A 23206-nucleotide genomic window follows, 5' to 3' on the forward strand; every position below is an offset into this window, starting at 1 on the left:
ACTTGCTCTTTTCCCGGTGGGGGGACGGGCTCTTCATCCAACAGCGCTTAAAAATGCCATCAAACCTCAAAGAAAGAGCATTTTTCCCTTCCCCAGATGTGACAGCCCGAACACTGCCAGTCTGGGACGCTATGCCTTCCAGCTCGCAGGATCGGTGCACTTTGCCAGTGGCTCGCGAGGTGTTGGTGGACGGTCTCCCTTCTCTCACACTTCCAGCCCCTCCTCCGGAGCCTGGGTGCATGGTAAGAGTGAGTTTCTCACCTCATGTTCTTCAGTGGGATCTACAGTGTTTCTACAGGCCTGTGTGCCTCTAGAACAAGTGTCCAGGCATGTCATCATTTTGACGGATGCTTCAAGTTGTGCTGGGGGGCCCTGTGGTGCGGGCATGCTGCTGTGGGTCCATGGTAGGAACCTGGTTGCAATGGCATTTTAATTGCCTGGAGCTGTTGCCAGTGTATCTTGCACTGCGCCTTTTTTACTGTTGCTAGAGGGGAAACACGTGCCAGTCAGGACAGACAGCACACCGCATGTCTGCAATCGCTGCAATCCATTCTTTCCCACAGAGCTCAACAGTGCAGCCGATGCGCTCTCACGACAGTTTCGCCTGGGAAAATGGAGACTCCATGCCCAACTGTCCAGCTGTTATGGGCTGCGCTTTTCTCTCTAACACAGAGATAAGGTTACACAGCTGCCCCCGGTGCATGCGTAATACACATTTCTCCAGTGAGCCTACTCGCACAGATACTGTTTAAAGTCAGGGAGGACAAGGAACAGGTCTTGTATTGTGCCTCTCTGGCTCAATTGGACCTGTTTTTCAGCTCTCTCCTCATGATGGCCCCTCCCTGGCAAACGCCCTGGAAGAAGCTGGGACAGGCACCGTTTGGCACCCGCGCCCAGATCTATGCCTCACGTATGGTCCATAGATGGAGCACGGAGGACTTAGTTGACCTACCGTTTAGGTGGTTAACACCGTCGCTCAGGCTAGAGCACCCTCTACAAGGCATACCTACGCCCTGAAGTGGAGTCTATTCACTGTGTGGTTTACTTTTCCCCCGAGAAGGACCTAGAACATGCTAGATCAGTGGCTGTCTCCTCTGCTTACGTCAAGATCATCCCCGCTCTGAGGAAGTGGCGATGGCGGCACGCTGGGAAAGCATCGCCTCATAATCCAGCTGGTCACGTTGGCATCGGTCAAATGGGTGGGTATCTGAAGGCATTTTTGGTCAGCGAAATGTGCCAGCGTTTTGGGCCAGCCCACTCTCACATTTTCCTGAGACCCGGCCCACCTAGGTGCCCTAGGTTCCTACAGCTTTCTTTTTTAGACTACGTAGTGAACCTGCAAGCGATGCCCACGGAGGAGGCAGACCCAGCCCCTTTATTGCTGTTTCCTGTTCGTGCTTTACGTATTATACGGACCCTTCTCAGCTTTTAGATCTTCTGAGCAGCTCTTATCTGTTACGGTGATCAGCAGACGGGAAGTGCCGTATCCAAACAGAGGTTGGAACCTACCCACTGAACAGTGGATGCCTTCTCCCTCGCTTATCTGTGCCAGAGCGAGCCGTGTGCCCCTGGAGTGAGAGCGCACGGAGCTCTCGGAGCGTGCATCCTTTTGGGTGTTAGCATGCGGCACCTCTCTAGCAGACATTATAGAGCTGCAGGCTGGGTGACACCTAATATATTTTGTGAGATTTTTTAATCTTGAGGGTAGCCGTTTTCCTCACGTGTGCTGGGAAACCCCAGTGAATTAGGAAATTCGGTGTTGTAAAACGCTTGCTGTGCCTTTCTCTCTAACACAGAGATACATGCACTTTCTCAAGTTCCCCACTTGTCGAGCCCAGCAGAGATTCCTCCGAGGCCCCCAGAATCTGACTTAGCGAAGAAGATTGGCCCGTTACATTGTTGGCATGCCCGCTGGTCAGCCCACATTCTGGGTTTAGGTGTCCGCTATGTGTGATCCCCACTGGACCGCGGACCCGTGACTTCCCTCACCGCTAACCATCTTATTTCATATGCGTACTCCCCTTTCTCAGGGCTAGTCCATATCTCTTCTTGCCACCAGGTCTCCCCACTTGGGCAGCAGGTGGCCTCCGCAGCGTCCTTCCTATCGGGACTGCATGCTTTCCCAACATACTGTTGTCTAAAAATTCCTAGAAATTAACTAGATGCATTACGATTCCTGAAAAATATATCTAAATCTGTAAAACTTCTGTTGAAGTTTGATAAGTAAGGGCCAGGGAACATGTAGGAAGGCCACGCCTCCGGTGATGCAAGTGCGCTTACGCTCTTGGCTTGGCATAACCTCTCATCAGGGACAAGGTAGGTTCAATCATTGTGGTGTTTTCCATACATTTCCCCATAGTAGACGTTTCCACATAGCATTGAAATTCCTCTCCCGAAAGGGAATGCTCCGGTTACTAAAGTAACCTTCGTTCCCCGAGGGGGAGGAACGGAAAGGCTGTGTTCCTTTGCCACAATGATTGCCCCTTAGCTGTTGGGCATGAAAAGTCTCTTCAGCTAGAAAGGGATGCTCAGCTTGGCACGCGCTGCGCTTTTATTCCAAATTGATTGTAAGTAGCGACAGCTGTGCATGCTGACGCTGCTAGCTCATTGGAATTTCATTGGCCCGTTATATACTCTTTCAGATGATTGGATTCTGAGGAAATCACCATAGTGGAAGTTTCCACATAGCATTTCCGTTCCTCCCTCGGGGAACGAAGATTACTTAGAACACCAGTACACCATCTTTTGGTGTTTTTTATTTACTTATTATTTCTAAAGTTCCTCTGCATTTGTGCTGAAGGCTCATCCTGTTCTTAAGGACTGAGATTTTAATCCATCTCATTTCTTAAACAACGATGCTGATGCGGAATTGTAAAACTAAACAGCCCTTAAATATTACTGGTCTTAGCATTGTGCAGTATACTATTTTCAATGATTGTTGCTTGTCTTTCGAACATAGCCCTGTCATTTGTCTGTTATTTTCTAAATGTATGCATAATTTCTATACATACTGTACTCCAAGCATTGACCACCCTTTTGATGAATTTTCTGTTCTGATCTTAAGCCTTGGCAAATAACTGAGGCCGCATTTTTATGATGTCATCATGTAGACTTTCAAAGTATTTTACAGCATTTTAAAACATAAAAATACAGGATACTAACGTTTTTTAATACAAAATACTAACCCATTTTCATAATCATTCCTAATCATCCCTGTCAAATACAAATCACAAAATACTATTTTGTATTTAAAATACGTATTTGAAATATGTATCATAAATACTGCCCATCCCTGAGTATTCAATATTCTTCAGGGTAATTAGCTGTTTTTGTTACATTGTTAAAAAAAGATTATTTTTATAACACATTTTATCTGTTTTTATGCTTATTTATTTTATTTTTTAACCATTTTATTATTTGTTTTAATTTTTTTTATACTTGTTTCTTTTATTCCTGTTTATGTAAAGCACTTTGAATTGCCACTGTGTATGAAATGTGCTATATAAATAAACTTGCCTTGCCTTGCCTAATAAAAAAAAATGAGTAAACCTGTTGTAACTTAAGTTGACTTTTTATATTTATAATAATTAGATCAACAGGTTTACTCCATTTTTTCTTTTTAGTTAACTAAAAGTACACTGAAAAAATTATTCATTGGATTTACGAAATTTTTTAAGGTAAGGGCAAACAATTTACATGGGCTAATGTTCAACCTAATTTGTTTGTTTAAATTCAGCTTATATAAAGTGTTTGCAGCAATTTGCAATGAACCATTTTTGTAGTTATCAGTTTATAGTTTGACTTTAGCTTGAATAACTTAAGCACACATTGGAAAAGCTCATTTGCAGTAAAGAAAATGAAATGTACTTGTGTCATTGCTAATTATTAACTAATCTGACTCTCGGGTGAGTCCTGGACTACTGAATATTGCATCTTGGTGTTTTCTTGAGGAAAAAGAGGCAACACATTGAATGTTTGGTTGATAAATGGCTTTATTTGGCTTTAGGGGAACATCACTGTATCAGTTAGCAGCCATACAGTAAAAGTGTCAGCACTCCTGAACCACCTCTAAAACAGTGTCGAGATGCAGAAAACGTGAGGACTCTTTTAAGCAGTTTAGATTCATGATTAAGGCATTTACGTACACATTTTTTTACACACATCAAGCAAATCTATCCCACCCCCTCATATTGTCAAGCTCCAAGTGAATCAGGCCATGCAAATTGAAACTCCTTTTGATTCATTCAGTTCAGCAGTAATTTTGGATCACTTTATTTATCGCAAGTATTGGAAATCTTGTTCTTCCCTCCTTTCTTGATCTCTTCAAAGTCACAAAGATGAGGTTGAATAATGTTATATCTCAAAATAAATGAGTTTAACCGGAAATATATATATATATATATATATATATATATATATATATATATATATATATATATATATATATATATATATATATATATATATATATATATATTTTTTTTTTTTTTTTTTTTTTTTTTTTTTTTTACAGTGGATTGTATATACAGCATATACAGTTGAAGTCAGAATGAGGAGCCCTCCTGAATTATTAGTCTCCCTGTATATTTTCCCTAATTTCTGTTTATTTTAATTTCATTTTTTATTTATTTTATTTTATTTATTTGACTTTAACTGTATATATATATATATATATATATATATATATATATATATATATATATATATATATATATATATATATATATATATAAATCAAGACCATTGATGGAAATACATATAATAATCAAATAATGATTGTTTGGTGTGCATTGATTTTTTCTGCCACAAATATCAAGATTTTGTAGATGATTTTGAATTATTAATTTGTCAGGAGACATTGATTCAAATATCAGCTTGCATGCTTTGTGGGCAGACAAAAATTGTCATTAACCATGGTATGATCTGAAACAAGAGATTCAATCAAAATCAGAAAAATCGATATGAAGAATGTCAAAATATTACTTTTCCATCCATGATGTTGATCACTTAAGACATTTGTTAAATGAGCATACAGCAAAGTATCGAGTGTTGTTTCATAAGATTTCTTTTTGCTACAGATTCCTGAAGCTTTCTCACATTCATTAAAATAACTAGTTTACCCAAAAACTGTAATCATTTACTTTTTATAGTACTTTAAAAAAAGTCAGAAACCAGTAACCATTGACTTCCATAGTATTTGTTTTTCCTCATAAAGGTTTGGTACCGCTTGAGGGTGAGTAAATAGTACATTTTTTTATTTTTTTGGGGGTGAACTTGAGAGGGGTCTGGCTGCAGACTCGGTGCAGCTGCAATCTAAGCTGCATCCAATAATTTTTAATGCGCTCACCTAACCCCACCCCTAACCCTACCTCTCACAGTGACATCACTAGCTCCATTGAGTGCATTGTGTCTGACATTGCATGTCTGAGTGATGCAATCAGCATCCAGATACTACTGGTGAACTTTCCCTTTAAATCAAGACACCAATAATGTGTCAGAATCTAAGTCCTGTAATCTTTCAGTCAAGCAGGCCTGCGCTGTGAAATGTCATTCATATGGGTTCTGGCACTGGTTATTGATTTTATGGAGTATTAATAACAATTCTAGCCCTTCACTATGGCTGTAGGTGTGACTATCGGTAACCCTCTGTCCTCTCTATGACCTGCTTGTGTCTCCTGCATTAAAAGAAAAGAGCTGGAGCATTTTACGAGCGTTAAGAAGGCCTGAAAGCTCTTGTGGGCTAATAAAAATGGGACAAACATAAAAAACAACAATCATGTACACAGACTTTTCCATTGGTTAAGAATTTCATTTCAAATGTACTCCTAACAATCAACTCAAGAGATAGTTCACACAAAAATAAAAATACTCACTATTTACTCCACCTCAAGCGGTTCCTTTATGAGTTTCTTTTTTTCTGCTGAACACAAACGAAGATGTTTTGAAAAATGTTGGAAACCGGTCCAGAACTATCCCTTTAAACTGATAATTTTGCATAAACGAAACAGTCCATTTTAATGGGCATTTAAGAGTCAATATACGTTGTTATTTTTGTGACTCAATCCAGTTAATTTGTCAGGAATATTAATATAACAGATTTCTAGGGGTCATAGTGATTGACCAATAAGATTAAAGTGGGCGGGGCTTACGGTCACAGAAGCAGAGCCCAAGTGCAAAGCGACGGTTTAACATTAGACGCGAGCGAGGTAAGTTTAAATTCGCGAAACATTTAATCTGCGACAACCTGTTTTAAAATATATTAAACGACCGACAGTGACAGCCGTTAATGAAAATGACTCGATTTTCCCCTTTAGTTTAATAATTTTCAATAGAAAATACGACAGCTTTTGGGCCATTCGAGTAATTCCTAATTCAAAATAATACAAAATAAGAAGCTTCGTCAGTTAATGGATGCGTATTGTAACAGTAGTAGGCCTATACATCCCAATAAGAATTCGACCCCAAATTTTCAAACTTTCTAAACAAATAGTTAGCATTTATTGTACTGTCAATAACTTATGAAGATTTGAATGAATTTATAAAGTACAGAAATAAAAACTAAGAAGAAATTAAATGAAAAATAAGAGGCTTTACGATTGTAATGTCAGTTAGCAGAAGGGAAACTAATCTAAAAGTGATAGCTCACCCAAAATTGTAAATCATCATTTACTAGTTTCGGACTTTTAAGAGTTTCTTTCTTCTGTTGAATGCAAAAGTAGATGTTTTGAAGAATGATGTATCTATTGACTTCTGTAGTAGTTAGTTTTTAGCTTAGTGCTTACAGGTTTTTAGCTTTTCACCCATTTGAGCGTGAGGGTTTAATTTTTGTGTGAATTATTCCTTTCATGCTCCTAATAGTAGTCCAAATGTTCTTCTCTTAAGCGAAATACCTTTTCATTTCATTTCAGTGCCAACCAGTGCATGTTTTCAGGAAATCCCCCCATTTTTTTTAATAGAAAGCCATGAGGTGGAAGAAAGAGTCATCGAAAAAATGAAATGTATTGAAGAGATCAGGAAGAGATCTGACGAATCAATCAAAAGGAGGCCATTTTCGAACACAAGAAGGACTAGAGGGATATTTAGCAGCAATCGTCTCTAAAGCGTCAGGATCTATATTGCAGAAGGATTATCCCCACACTACAGATGCACAATGCTCTCCTCTCTCCCACATCTAAATGCTGAAAACCCTCCCCGAGAAATCCATAAATGTTTCATCCTCAACCTCATCCACCTCTCTGAACTCCATGCCGTGCTGTGACCAGTGCAATTAAGAAAAGCATGAACGGGTGGATGGATGCATGCATGCGTGGATGCTGAAAAACGAGCCATGCATTGGATTAGAATCTGAATGAAAGCTTTATTTCCTTATGAGTGAACTTAATGAAATGAGCTTGGACAATTTCGTTCATGTGGGTATAGATGCCCTAGTATCGCTGGAATATTAGGAGACATGGTCTGTCCCTGTGCTTGGCTCGTGACATACATTCAGGACTCGAGTGAGGCTCTATATAATGTAATGGATATGCTGTTGCTCTGAGTAGAATCATCACCTAATCCAAACTCATGTATTTTTTTTAAATCAAATAGCACCGAGAGGTTGGAACCAGCAAACTTGGTCCGTTTTGCACCGACTGCCTGTGCGTTTGGCTTGCAAGGCATCACCTTTCTTTGTGCTGTTCAAATGGCACGTGAACACCAGGTATACTGTCTGACCTTCACTGATGTGAAAATGAAAGATTTGTCATCATTTGATCTTTCTCATTACACTATTGGAGGCTTTCTTGAACACAAAACAGATTAGGCTGAATGGTTCTGTTTACAATCAATTAACACCATACTCCTAATAGGATTCTACTGTAACCACAACAGGTGTTAAATATATTTTTAACCATGTTTTCTTTTATTGTAAAGCACTTTGTGACTTAATGTCTGTGAAAGGTGCTATGTAAATACATTTTTACTTACTCATTTAAAGGGATAGTTCACCCAAAAATGTAATTTATGCCATCATTTACTCTCCTTCATGTGGTTTTAAACCTTTATGAAGTTTCTTTCTTTTGTCGAATGCAAAAGTAGATATTTTGAAGTAGGGCTGGGCGATATGGAGAAAATGCAATCTCGATAATTATTTTCCGTATTGAACGATAACAATATATAGTTCGATATAAGTTGTTAATGCTGCCACGTTTAAAAGAGTTCCCCAACAATGACTGAAGCCACAAAAATTAGAGCGTCCATTCAATAGCATAACATATTTTCTGCCATTAATTTTCGATGGCCGAAAATTTGGTACATTTCTAATATTTTCCATATTAAATGATTATGATATATATATTTCGATATCAGTTGTTAATGCTTCCAGATTGAAGAGTTCCACAACAATAATTGAAGCCACAAAAATATGAGCGTTCATTAAATAGCATAATGTATTTTCGGCCGATACATTTTTTGTGGCCAAAAATTCGGTACATCTCTAATATTAACACACTTTTAAATTCCCATTGTTGCACATTTCTGCTGTGTGATTGGCTGGTATTGTGCGTTCACACCCAAAACGACGAGAGCGTCTAAGTTTGCTGTGGCCACCCTGACGACAACGCTGTCTGCTTTCACAGCATCGTTGGCGAGATCGTCAAAATTCGCTACATTGATCCCATATTTAAAGAAGCCGTTGCAGCATATCAGTTACATTCTCGCACCAAAATGTGCTTTCTAGTGTCAAAATGTTGCACATATTTTATCTAATTTATATAACAATAGAAGATCAAGTTTTTGTGTGTTGTGTGGTTTTGCTTCACTTATCCAATATGTGTCAATATGTCTGAAATATTCTGAAGCAGCAATACTGTTTTGCATTGTTGCATGAGAATTTAGCTTTTTTTTAAAAATTGTTTTTTAATTTTATATATATATACATATATATATATATATATATATATATATATATATATATATATATATATATATATATATATATTTATAGATATATATATAGATAGATAGATAGATAGCATTAATGCACTTAAGTAACTTTGCAGTAGATTTTTTTAATGTATGTCCCTGTAAGAAAACATCGTAATTAATTGGAAATCTGGCGACCGGCAATGGCAATGATCAAACCCTTGGGAACTATTGTGGTCAGAACTGAAATTCACAGGACTGTGTTCTTTGGAATTCTCTCAAGTGGTGGACTACTACATTCCGATTGCTTGGGTAAAGTCTAGATAGGATACGCGGCTGGCCGGAAGTGCGATATGCACATAAATATAGCAGCATTTTTTATGACACTGTATAAGAATAATTAATATTTTTACAGTACTGTGACGGTTGGGTTTGGGGTGGGGGTGGGGGTAGATGTAAAAAAATACAATTTATGGGTAATTTAATTGATAACATAAATAATTCTCGGTACAACTGTTTTTACGTTACTGCTACAGTCGGGTTTAGGGTTGAGGTGGGGGCCAGTAGGCGTTTAAAAATGCAGTTTATTGGGTACTTTAATAGATAGCATAAATAATCCTTGGTACAACTACTGTTTTTACATTACTGTGATGCTGGGTGTAGGGTTGGGGTGGGGGGGTAGACATTAAAAAAATACAATTAATGGGAAATTTAATAGATAGCATAAATAATTCCCGGTACAACTACAGTTTTTTCATTACTGTGATGATTGGGTTTGGGTGGGGGTAGATGTTAATAAAATATAATAAATGGGAAATGTAATAAATAATATCAATAATTCTCATTAACTTTTGTCCAATCTAGGAACAACCGATTGCATGCGCCGAACCACGTCATAGCTCATTACTATAAAGTTTACTTGATTTCAACTCTTCTCAATGCCCACACCAGCGTAGACATGTCGCGCCGCCTATCGCCGTCTTCTTCGGGCTACTTTGACGCTCTGGCTGGTTTTGTTGTGAATGCACAGTTAGATCAATATAGAGTAAAAAAAAGTCCAGAGCTTATTGTTATTGTGATAAATTTTATTGCGATTCGCTATATCGATTCAATATCAGTTATCGGCCCAGCCCTATTTTGAAGAATGCTGGTTGCTGCTGTTACCCATTGACTTCCATAGTAAGAAAAAATGGCCAAACACTAACAGCATTTTTCAAATTATCTTCTTTTAGTGTTTTTATCTTTTTTTGTGTGAGTAAACAATGACAAAAAAAAATCATTTTTGAGTGAACTCTCGCTTCAACAACAACACAGTTTTAAACAACAACCTCATGATTTAAATGAGTAATAATTTAATTGTTTTTAGTTTTGTCAAATAAATTCATGACTTCCGCAGACCTGGAATACAGAATTGCATGACCTTTTCTGCTTTTTCTTAACTTTTGGACATTCTAAATATCTGAAACACACAAATGATGGCAAAAATTGTGATTTTTCTTAGGTGAACTACTTCCTACTTCCTATTCGTTCTGCATAGATCCTGTTTAATCTCTTGAGTGCTTTACAGAAGAACTCTCTTTCAGTACTGACTCTATGCTTTCCTGCAGAGATCTTGACACATCAGTGGATGAAATCAGCTCTACCCGGTGAAATGAGAGTGAAGATGGCGTTTTGGTGTGTGTGTGTGTTTGTGGCAGAGGGACAGAGAGGTAAAGAGGACACGGACGAATGTGGCGGAAGCGCTGATGGAGCGCAGCTTTACTTGCTCTTGACCGCAGCGGCTTTTTCGCCCTTATTACTGTCCGCCTTTTCACTCTTGCCATCAGCCTTATTGCTATCCGCCTTGCTATCGCTCTTCTTCTCCTTCTCTTTCTCCTTCTCTTTCTCCTTCTCACTCTCCTTCTGTTCCTTGGGGCTCTTCTTTTCTTCCTTTTCCTTCTTCTCGTCCTCCTTTTCCTTCTCCTTTTCCTCCTGTTCTTCCTCTTCCTCCTCCTCATCTCCTCCTTCTTCCTGTTCTTCTCCTTCTTCAGCCTCCTCTCCTCCCTCCTCCTCCTCTGCTTCCTCTTCCTCCTTCTCCTCTTCCTGCTCCTCTTCCTCCTCTTCTTCCTCCTCCTGCTTTTCCTCTTCCTCTGTTTCGGGTTTGGCTCCACCCCTCCTGTAGGCGCTTAGGGTATACGTGCGGCTGGTTGGATAAGAGTAGGCGGACTGCAGAATGGCTCCGCCCACAGAGCTCAGACGGCATTCCTCACCTTCCAGCAGCTTCCTGTTGGGAACAACCATATATGGACAATGATCAACCCAGGCTCATTCTGATTATGTACCCCCATATACATTTCTGGAGAGAGCAAAATATGTCCCAGGAGCTACGTTTTTTTTGCAGTTTTTGTTTGAATCCACCAGAGGCCACTGTGTACGCTTTTGGAGATCTCAAATTTCTCTCATGAGTACTATTCGCGTCTGCTCTTCTCGCATAAATCCACTAGAGGTCACCGACTGACTTATTGACTGACCAACAGATCGATCCCCCACACTCCCCCTTCCCTAAACCTAAGAAGTAGTGTTTTAAAACCCACCGATAGACCTGCTCTCACCCCCTTCTCTAAACCCAACCGCAGTGTTTTAAAGGCAATCCAGGAAAATAAAAGCCCCCTAATTTTTGCCACATTTTCAGATTTTGCCACATTCTTACCCTGTTATTTACCTGTTTATTTTATTTTTTGGCTTTTGTTTTTGTCTTACCCGCTTTCTAGAACTGTTCTTCACCGGACTCGGACCCCGTTGTTGCAGTCAACTCCACTCTGCATGTCAAATCCGCCGACGTATGTGTTGAGCTAGTGGACAAACTGGTAACAGCGTAAAAAAGCTGTCCATACGGAGGTAATCAGTCAGCTGATAAGCGAGTAAAAGAACGCCCCCCGTAGCATTCATTTTAAAGACTAGCTACATAATTTGTGATCTCCAGAAATGTATACAGGGCCATGTTTTCAGAATGAGCCTATGTTGCCAATAGTCATTATAATAATGAAGGAGTCTGACCTGTATGCTGCGATCTCAATGTCCAGCGCCATCTTGACATTCAGCAGGTCCTGGTATTCGCGCAAGTGGCGGGACATCTCGCCTTTTGTGCTCCGCAGAGCAGATTCTAGCTGCTGAATGGTGTCCTACAGCAGAAATGAAACATTTGTGTATGCAAACATGTTTTAAAAATCTTTTGAATTCCCTTAGAAATAAAAAAATTAGATACATGGTTATTATAGTTAGCTAAAACAAACTAAAATGATTTTAGTTAGTAAGAATTAAATAAATGTTAACGAAAATAATTCAAATCATAAAAACTTTAAAAAACCTTTCATTTAGTGTCACTTAATTAAACTAAAAAACATACTAAACTTAAACATTATATAAAAACTGTACAGACATTATTAAACAATGAAAGTAAAACTTTAACAAAAAGTCCAATGAAAACGAATATAAAAAACAGCACATCAGTAATACTTAAATAACACCGCTCAGTTATTTTGCTCAAAATTCCCTATAAAAAGTTAAATGATGACAAAATTGTCATATTTGGTTGATGTACGTCATATACTCTTAATACAGTTAACATTTTGTATTTAATTTGGCATTTGTCTTCACAAAATTTGTTTAATAATGTAACAGAGGCCAGCTAGGGAACTGCTATGCAGGTAAACCTCACTCCACTGACCTGTAAAGGTACTCTAGCGACAGACAGTAGAGGCCATGGTCTTTAGCCTTTAGCCTTGCTTGAGTAACCGACTCCCATACAAAGATTCGCTGGTTCAATCCCAGCTCAGAGCGGGTTGGGTGGTGTACATGTGGGGGCTCGTCTGAGATGGGAGTGAGGTTTAGGGGGGTGAGTGTAGTGGAGGCCAGCTAGCGAAGTGCTATGCAGGTAAACTTCACTCCTCTGACCTCTAAAGGTGCTCTAGCGACAGACACAAGAGACCATGATCTTTAGCCTCCTTGTTAGAGCAACCGACTCTAATGCAAAGAATCGCCGCTACTGCTCCCAGCTCAGAACAGGTTGTGTGCAGTAGGACCGGTGGATTATACTAAATTAATTTATTAAATTTTAAGTGCTTTAGTAATAAATGAGTTAACGAACCGAATAAAAATACTTCTAAATCATGTAGTAACCTTCACTAATACAATAATACATACATTAGTAACCTTCACTAACACAAAAATACAATCAAAAGTATCTGTTAATGTTATTAAATGGATCTGAACTAACAACGAACAGCTGTATTTGCGGTAACATTAATAAACATGATGTCACAATCATTGTTATTAGATGCTTTTGAATAGCGTTAATTAGTGGGAATCTTATTTCAAATAGTTACAAATGTATACTATTTATTAACCCTTCATAGGACACAAAAAAATCCTGCAGTGTCACTGGGGGCTATTACAGGACCTATGAACATTTGTGACTTAAAAAAATATATAAATATATTGAAATAAATGTCAGTGAAATTACCATATATTGTTCTTCGTCTGATTAACAAACTTATAAAAGGATCAAATGTAATAGGAGCATTTAATTGTCCCATGAAATTAAAATAATGTTTTTTAGATGCTAGTATCAGTATTGTTAGTTTTTAGGATAAAAATAAGCTAGTGCGCACTAAAATGGTGACAAAAATTGTGTTTATGGCATATAAAACTGGTACAAACATGTAACGTTTGTAGTTTGTCACTTCTGCCTAAATGAATCAACGGTTTTATTCACATCACCTCATACTTCAGTTTTTAATCGTGACCAATCAGATGCTCTCTAGTATCTGAGATGCCCCACCCCCTTCAAGACGCTTTTCATTTGATGCGCTTCTCTCAACCACTCTCCCTGCCAGAGCTTTGATAAAACTAATCGCTATTGGCTGATTTCTTTAAAAAGGGGAGGAGCTACACTATGTCCCACCCTCTCTTCATGCTTCGGTTGAGATCACGTCAAACGTTGAATAAAAAATTTACATTCAAAAACATTTCATGGAAACTTTAAATGTGAAATGCATTTAAAATAATGGATTGCTCTCTTTCTCTGACCTGCAGCTCTCCGATCTCATTGCTGTGCCGGTCCTCCATCTCTGCCAGCTGTCTCTCCAGGGCCTCGTTGTGGGCTTTGAGGGCCTCAATCTCCAGGGTCCGGGACTGCAGCTGTCGCCGGTACTCGCACAGCTCATCCTTGGTCTGTTTCAGAGCATCATTATTGCGAGCCGCAGCCTCTGTCACAGTGGCGAACTTGGAGCGATACCACTCCTCTGCCTGCTGCTGATTCCGGGATGACAGAGACTCGTACTGGACACGGATGTCCTTCAGGGCCACAGCAAGGTCAGGCTTACTGACGTCCATCTCCACTGACACCTGAGACAGTAAAATTCACATGAAATCAAATCTAACCTACTGATTTTGTTAGCTCACACTGGTAGTTTTGTGGTGAACAATTCATCTGTGCATGTCATTAAGAAAACAAAAATAGTTTGCCCTAAATTTTAAATCTGAACATGCACTTCCTGTTTGTTTTCCGTTAAAGTATCAGATTACGTATATCTTAGGAATTGGGCGGGGCTAACATACTTAACCACACCCCTCCAACTGTCAGTTTTGACAACAAACAGAAATAGTGAGGAGGAGGAGTCTGATAGGTTGTTATAACTTCCCCAAAACCCATTTCACCATCTTTCATCTTTCACATCCATTCAGCTTGCAGTAGTAAAAATAAGCCGCGACCACTGTTTTCTCATTTAATATTCTGTTTCTCTAGGAACTGCATCACAATACGAAAAAAGAGATCACAGCTTCTGGTTCATGTGGCTTTAATAAAGAATTTACATTTAAATAGAAATAAAGATGAAATGAATTGAACTGAACTGAACTGAATTGAAAAATGAGTGTTACCCATAATAATTGCTGCGTAGTGCCATTAAAGAGCCATTTTTGGTTCCTTGAAACATTTAATGATCAGTTCTTTGAAAAACAAGCTGTTTTCCTGTTTTAATAATGTTTTTATGTATAAAAGTAAATAGTCGTTTAATATAAAAGTCGTTTGGATATTATTATTGATGCCAGTGCTAATTATGCCTTTGGTTTTAAATCTGTACACTGTTAAAAGCTATTAGTTGACTTTACTCTAAAAAGTGAGTAAACCTATTGCTTTTAGACATTGGTTCACTTTACTTCTTAATTTTAAGGCAACGGCTTTACTTACTTTTTAGGTAAATGAGTTATGTGCACAATTCTAAAAATTAAATCAACTTAACATTTAGAAGTTACAACAAAGTTTACTGACTTTAAGTAAAATCAGCTTAACGCTTTTCTGCCAATGGGTTTACTGACTTTAGGTAAATGAGCTATGCGCATAATTAAAAAAATTAAGTCTACTTAACTGTTAAAAGTTACAACAAAGTTTACTGACTATAAGTAAAGTCAACTTAATGCTTTTATGGCAACGGCTTTACTTTTTAAGTAAATGAGCTATGTGTATAATTAAAAAAATTAGGTTAAGTCAATTTAACAGTTACATGGTACAACAAAGTTTACTTACACTGTAAAACCCAAAAAGTTAGGGTAACTCAAACCATTTGAGGAAACCGATTGCAACAAACCATTTAATTTCAAAAACTAATCTTAATGAGTACTGTGAACTTAATCCATTTGAGTAAACGAAGCAATTTGAGCACAGTAAAACCCGATAAATAAAGAGAACTCAAACCAACTGAGTACTGCAACAGCCAATAAGTTAAGGCAACTCAAACCATTTGAGGAAACCGATTACAACAAACCATTTGAGTTAAAAAACGAATCTATATGAGTACTGTGAGCTTACTCCATTTAAGTTGAAGTAATGAGGTATTTAATTACTCATTACCTTTAACACTGAGTTCAAAACTCTTTTCAAATGAGTTAACTGCACTCCGGTTTTACGGTGTACTATTTAAGTAAATGAGCTATGTGCTTAATTATAAAAATTAAGTTAAGTCATCTCAACAGTTTTCTCAGTACTGGGTTGTGGCTGGAAGGGCATCCGCTGTGTAACAAATATGCTGGAACACTTGGTGGTTCATTCCGCTGTGCCAACCTCTGATAAATAGGGGACTAAGCCGAGGGAGAATGAATAAACTTAACAGTTACAAGTTACAACAAAGTTTACTGACTTTTTAAAGTAAAGTCAACTTAATGCTTTTAAGGCAACAGGTTTACTTAGTTTTTAAGTAAATGAGCAAGTAAATAACAGTTACAAGTTACAACAAAATTTACTCACTTTTTCATTGTAAAGTAACTAATCGCTTTTTACAGTGTATTTGGATGTAAATCTCAGCTAATTTAATAAAAGTAACATACTGCCTGATCTTAAATGATAATTGTTAGATTTGTGATGGGCAAATTAGGAATGCACATTATGATTTTGCCAAGTACGATGCGATCGTGGATTAATATCTGTGTTGATCCTGGAACATAATTTTTGTTGCAAAATATAATCCATACCTATTCCCTACCCCTAAACCCAACAATAGCTGTAAATTATTCCCAAAATCAGAGGGGAATAATAGTTGGATAACAATCATGTAAAAGTGCATAAACCTAACCGTAAACCTAAACTTAACATAAATGGTAAGTGCATCCCTTAATTCTGATTGGCTGATTGGAATGTTGTTTCAGGATCAACACAGATGTTGCTCCAGGTACATGTCCTACTTTTACATCACTAATCTAAAGTTTGAGATCAGTTTTAATAAAAAAGATCTTAGAAAATAAAGGTCTTAGTAATATTCTCAATAAAAATAGTAATAACAATAGTTTCTTAAGCAGCAAATCAGCATATTAGAATGTTTTAATAAGGAAAAAATCAGCTTTGCTTCACAAGTAATAACATACATTAAAAAAAATACTATAGTACAAAACAGTTATCTGAAATTGCAATAATCGTTCACCTTATGATAGTAATGGACTGCAGCATTAAAAAGCATTTAAACAGAACTGAATGATACATGTATCGCACTTTCCAGAACAAATATTAACCATACTTATATTAATAATAATAATATTTCTTGAGCTCAAAAGTAGTGTATTATAATGATTTCTACAAGACCATGTGACACTTAAGACTCAGACTTCATAGGCTTAAATGACATTTTAACATATATTAAACTACATGTTGTTCAGCAGTAAATGTGAATCATTTCCCAATTTGATAACAATAAGGGATTTCAACATTTAAAACTAGATATTTTGAATATTTTATGTTGCATTAACTTATTTTAGTAAGTAAATCAGGTTTCTAAATTTTTTTCTTAAGATATACAAAGTTTAACTTAATATTTTTAGTCAGTTTGATGCAACAAAAAAATTGAAGCAGCAAGGATTTTTTACAGTGCATGTATAACAGCCATAAATAATCTTTTGCCTGTAAAACTGACCAGTATTGATCTAATGAATAATTAATACCCTGAAATACACATTTACATCTGAGCATATAAATAAATCACAGCTATACATGTATTTACTGTAACATATACAGCACTGCATCCAGTCATCAGTGCTCATTCCAGTATACTTATAAATGTGGTGGAGAATTAAATTTGTATTATTACTAAAACACTGATTTATATAAAACTTCTTTTTCTTACTAGAAACAATATAAATTAAGAAACACATGCCTTCCTACAAAAACATATTACAAGAAGGGTGATTCAGAAGGTGGTCATCTACTATTAAACATATGCATTCAATAAGGGTAAATTCTGGGAGTCATGTCTTGATCCTCAGAGGAGGAATGCTCTGGGTATAAACTGATGAAATGGGCATTTTATTATTCATTCATTTTCCTTCGGGTTAGTCCCTTTGTTCATCAGGGGTCGCCAATGTATGAACAGGAATAAAACAACCGCAGCAGATAAGCTGACTTTACCAACAACAATTACAAGTGTGCATTACGTTTTTTTTTTTTAATTAAGGTTAAAGTTCTTATAACATAATGTGTTTAGTACTGTTTGACGATGAGAGACGAAACTCCACTTTGGGTTCATGAGATTGTACACTTTTTATTGAGAAATTATTATTATTACTATTTTTAAAATGAAAAATTGTCTTTTATCTGATTAAATACCACAAATCCTAAAAAAAATCAATAAAGGCACTTTGAAATCAGTTTTTTTAGAATCTAGTTTATTCAGCACCTTCATTTTTTTTTTGCTGGTTGACTTAGAAGGGACGAAAATCTCTGATTTTGTGGATGTATTTTGCAAAAAGATACAGTCGAAGTTAAAATTATTAGCCCCCCTGTTTATTTTTTTTACCCCAGTTTCAGTTTAACAGAGAGAAGATTTTGTCAACACATTTCTAAACATAATAGTTTTCATAACTTATCTCTAATAACTGATTTATTTTATCTTTGCCATGATGACAGTAAATAATATTTGACTAGATATTTTTCAAGACACTTCTATACAGCTTAAAGTGACATTTAAAGGCTTAACTAGGTTAATTAGGTTAACTAGGCAGAATAGGCTAATTAGGCAAGTTATTGTATAACGATGGTTTGTTCTGTAGACTATCGAAAAAATATAGCTTAAAGGGGCTAATAATTTCATCCTTAAAATGATGTTAAAAAAATTTAAATCTGCTTTTATTCTAGCCAAAATAAAACAAATAATACTTTCTTCAGAAGAAAATATATTGTCAGACAAACTGTGAAAATGTCCTTGCTCTGTTAAACATCATTTGGGAAATATTAAAAAAGAAAAAAAAATGGGGGCTAATAATTCTGACTGTACATCAATAGAAGTAGCTGTATTAATAATATTGTGGCTCAAAAGGAATATGGATAAATGATATTATTAGGGTCTGTATAGTGAGTGTGTTTATAGTAATGCCTTTTGTTCAGTTTGTTCATTTGTCTGTTTTTTTAAACTAAATATGGATTTTTATTAGGTTTGCACATGTACTTGCTGAATTATTTCAATGAATAAATTGACAGTGTTAACCACTCAGCCTCCGTGTCACAATATTATTATTATTCTTATTAAAATTAATCAGTCTTTGAATGTAAAGTGTGGTAATGACGTTTTGATCCCTTGGGACTCCATGATGAAGTATATACTCAGGTTTTTAATCCAGAAGGAACACTCAAAAACTATACATTTTCCTGCTTGTTCAAACTACTTATGTAAAATGAGCTGAAAAAACTCAATGCTTTAGGTTTTTTAGGGACAATTTGATTGTTTTTTGTTCAGTCTACTTAAATTTGTGAAAAACTAAGCTAACTTAATTCCTTCATGCCGTCTTAACACAAACCGATTGTGTGGAACCCAGCATTTTTGACAGATGGGAAAAAAGGATGCATTTCATTAACAGCAACCCATGTATGATAGCTTACATCAGTTCCTTTCACTCTAGCTCAAGTTGAACTGCTTATACTGAGAATTTACCGCCAAATAACAGACTGAAGAAAAGTTTATCACTTTATTTTTCAGCAGCTGTACCAGTGTAAAATGATGCAGTGTAAAATGAAGGACGCTGCGCCGCGGGTCGCGCTGCAGCCACACCTAAAATCCTGCGCTATACTGCATCGTCGTCTGATTGATGCCAAGAGGTAAAAAAAAACTTTAATTATCCCATCCACCAACACCTTCCTTCAACATTCAATACATGAATCCCTCCTTTTAGAGCTTCTTTTTAGTCTGAGTAAATGTGCTTCAGTTGATTTTAAAGCTGCATGAGAAGGGACTGGTGTTATAAATGCATATTTTAGTGGAGGTGCTGCTGCAGTGCAGGGTCTCAGCTCGCGTCTGAGCTGCAGTGCTGTAAATTCACCACACTGCCCTCAATGACACTGCACAGTCATCATACGCATGCCCACGCCATCTCTCAACACACAGCACTTCTATTATATCTGGAATAAGTTGAATTATGCAATGTAAGATATTGCTTGACCTTTAAAAAGACTTCCGTTGATGCAAACTAATGGTCCATTCTGTCATATTTAATATCACAAGCTAATAGTTTAAATACATACAGGATATTTGTTATGGTCTATGTTTATTTCTTCTAAAAATGAATGAAAATGTTGATCTGCATCTTTATGCCACTGAATAAATAACGCGGTTGTGAATGACACTGCAAAATTGTGTGATGTGAAATATTAATGATGATAGTGTATTAAAAATTTCTAAAAACAGAGTATTTCTGTGCTTTTCGTAATGCTCAAATAAGATGTAAACATTAAAGCATTCTCTAATACTTACATTAGAAATAAGTGAAAATGTGTTTATTGAGTAGATATTTCAATACCATTTACAGCAGGTTATATGTAATATTTAGAATCTATGCATTTTTGGAGCTTTATTTTTATATTTTCTCTGAGTTTTTTATGCATTTCTTGTGTAATGCAATAATTGATTAAATATTTTAGTGTATATGTAGTGATTTAAATGTCATGATCTAACAGTAGTTTTCTTTTAATGGAATTAAAGGAATAGTTTACACAAAAATAATAATTTACTCACCCTTGACTTGTTCAAAACTTTATTTGAGTTTGTTTCTTCTGTTGAACACAAAAGAAGATATTTTGAAGAATGCTGGGACACACTGACTTCCATAGTAATTTTTTACCTACTAAAGAAGTTGATGAGTCTCAGCCACCAAAATTCTTCAAAATATCTTCTTCTAACAGAAGAAAGAATTTCAGAAAGGTTTAAAAACAACATGAGGGAGAAAAAATTAGGTAATTAAGTTTTTTTTTAAGGTGAGCTATCCATTTAAGACATACTTTGGCACTATTTTATAGCCTCCAGCTGGTCTCCCTCACTGAAAAAAGATTAATTGGATTTACAAATCTTTTTAAGGTAAGTGGCAGCAAACAATTTCTATGCGATGAATTTAAACAAACAAATTAAACTTAGTAATGCTCAACTTAATTTGGTAGTTTAAATTCAGCCCATATAAATAGTTTGCAACCACTTACCTTTAAAAACAATTAGTAAATCCAATTAATCTTTTTTTCAACACACACACACACACACACACACACACATATACATACATACATACATACATACATACATATATATATATATATATATATATATATATATATATATATATATATATATATATATATATATATATACATACATACATACATACATACATAATAATATATATATATATATATATATATATATATATATATATATATATATATATATATATATATATATATATATATAAATCCATAAGTGCTCTCGTACCTGTGTGGCCTGGAGTGACGCCTGCAGCTCCTGCAGCTCCTCCTCGTGCACTCTCCTCAGGAACGCGATCTCGTCCAGCAGCGACTCCACTTTCTTCTCGAGCTCGAGGCGGGACAGGGTGGCGTCGTCCACGTCCTTGCGGTATCCCTTCAGGCTGTTCTCGGCCTCCTCCCGAGCCCGCGCCTCTTCGTCCAGCTTGTCCTTGACGCGCTCCAGCGCCTCGTTCATCTGCACGCAGTCCAGGTGCATCTGGCTCTTCTCGTGCGCGAGTTCCTCGACGCGCGCGCGCAGCTCGCGGATCTCCTGCTCGTACAGGTCGTGCAGGCGCGACGGCTCGTTGTGGCGCTGGCGCAGCAGAGCCACCTCCGCCTCCAAAACTTTGTTGTGCTGCTCAAGGTTGTGCACCTTCTCGATGAACGTCACAAAGCGGTCGTTCAGGCCTTGCAGCTGCTCCTTCTCGTTGGTGCGGATGATCTTTCAGCTCGTTGGTGATGGCGGTGGTCTGCGTCAGGTCCACGTTGTCCGGTTGGAAAGCTCCGCGGCCGGAGGCAAGTTTGCTCCGGTAATTGGAGGATGTGATCATGGGGGACGGAGAGCCGTAGGTGCGGTGCTGTTGCTGCTGGGGTGCGGAGCGGTAACTCACCGTCACCCGGGACGGGCTGCTGCCCACGGGCACGCGGCGAGGCGCATCCCCGAAGATCTTTCTGTAGGAGCTGCTCGTGTAGATGTCGCTGGAGTAACTCATGCTGAAGGCTCGAGATCACAGAGCGAGTGGGTGAAGTGTGTGTGGATGTGGAAGACAGAGACAGAAAGAGAGCGTGTGTGAGAGTGCCAGTCGGGATGGCACACCGGCGGGTTTTATAGGCAACGCATCATCTGACGCAGGGCGGTGGTGCTGGTGGAGGGGGAAACCTGCAGCCCTGAGCAAAAACACAGAGTCCCGGGAGAGAGATCGCTCATTCACCGCCCGGCCTTTTGTGGCCACTCAACGGCTTTTCATGCGATGGAGATTGGCATCATGCGGAGGCTAAAAGTGAGGATAAATAAAGGTCAAATTATGCAAAGTGTCGAGCTCGAAAAGTTCCTGATATTACTTTTAAAGCTGGCAGTGATTCATTAAAAAGGATTTTGATGCACTTGAATATTAAGCAGGGAATTTGAGGCACTTTTCACAATGTTCTGAAGATTCCGAATATTTAGTTGAATATATTTTGTGGTGTAGTTGAATTGGTCAGTTATTATTACATAATAAGGTGCTTTATAATATTTGTTGTTAATTAAAGTGCAACAGTTAACATTTTTGTTTGAAAGTGCATATTGCTTATACTTTTAAGGCATTGTTTTAAAGGAATTAAGCACCAAATCACGCTATTACAATGCACAAACAAGCATAAGTAAAAATAAAAATAAATTTAAAACAAAATACTACTACCACTACTACTACTACTATTTTTTTTAACTGAATATACTTTTTTACACTATATGAATAGAACTTAAGCACAAAAAGTTATAATTTGTTGATGCAAACAAGAAAAAATAAAATAAAATGAATGTATCTAAACTAGGAAATTTATTTAAAAAATGAATAAAACAAGTTAAAAGATACTCTTTCTTTCCTTTTATTATTATTATTATTATTATTATCATTATTATTATTATAATATTACTTAAATAGAACTTTAGCACCGATTCATACAATGGAAATACATAAAAATATTAAAGAAAATAATAAAAGTGAAGTAACTGTACTTGACATTACATGTTTATATTACTTCTTAAATATTTATGTAAATATTTCAAAGATTAAACTTTCTTTTTTTCCTTTCTTTCTTTCTTTCTTTCTTTCTTTCTTTCTTCTTTCTTTCTTTCTTTCTTTACAAATAGTTTTACATTATTTAAATGAAAATTAAGTACCAAATCTTAATACAGCAATGAATATTTAAATTAATAAATAAATATATTTATAATAAAACTAATTATAATTAAAAACAATCCTCAAAGATAAACAGTGATGAAATAAAAGTCCTTAAATTAAT

At 36.9% G+C, this 23206-nt stretch overlaps 1 protein-coding gene across 1 annotated transcript; it reads right to left on the reverse strand.

Moving 5' to 3' along the window:
- Positions 1–9000: 9000 nt before the first annotated feature.
- zgc:65851 (uncharacterized protein LOC321113 homolog) lies at positions 9001–21989 on the reverse strand. Its single transcript, XM_056457423.1, is given in 5 exon segments — positions 9001–11164; positions 11938–12062; positions 13969–14286; positions 21171–21647; positions 21649–21989. Coding segments are annotated over 5 exon segments (1692 nt in total). The 5' UTR covers positions 21916–21989; the 3' UTR covers positions 9001–10659.
- Between the last annotated feature and the right edge of the window lie 1217 nt (positions 21990–23206).

Source organism: Danio aesculapii, chromosome 5 (assembly GCF_903798145.1).
Source record: "Danio aesculapii chromosome 5, fDanAes4.1, whole genome shotgun sequence".
NCBI classification, from domain to species: Eukaryota; Metazoa; Chordata; class Actinopteri; order Cypriniformes; family Danionidae; genus Danio; species Danio aesculapii.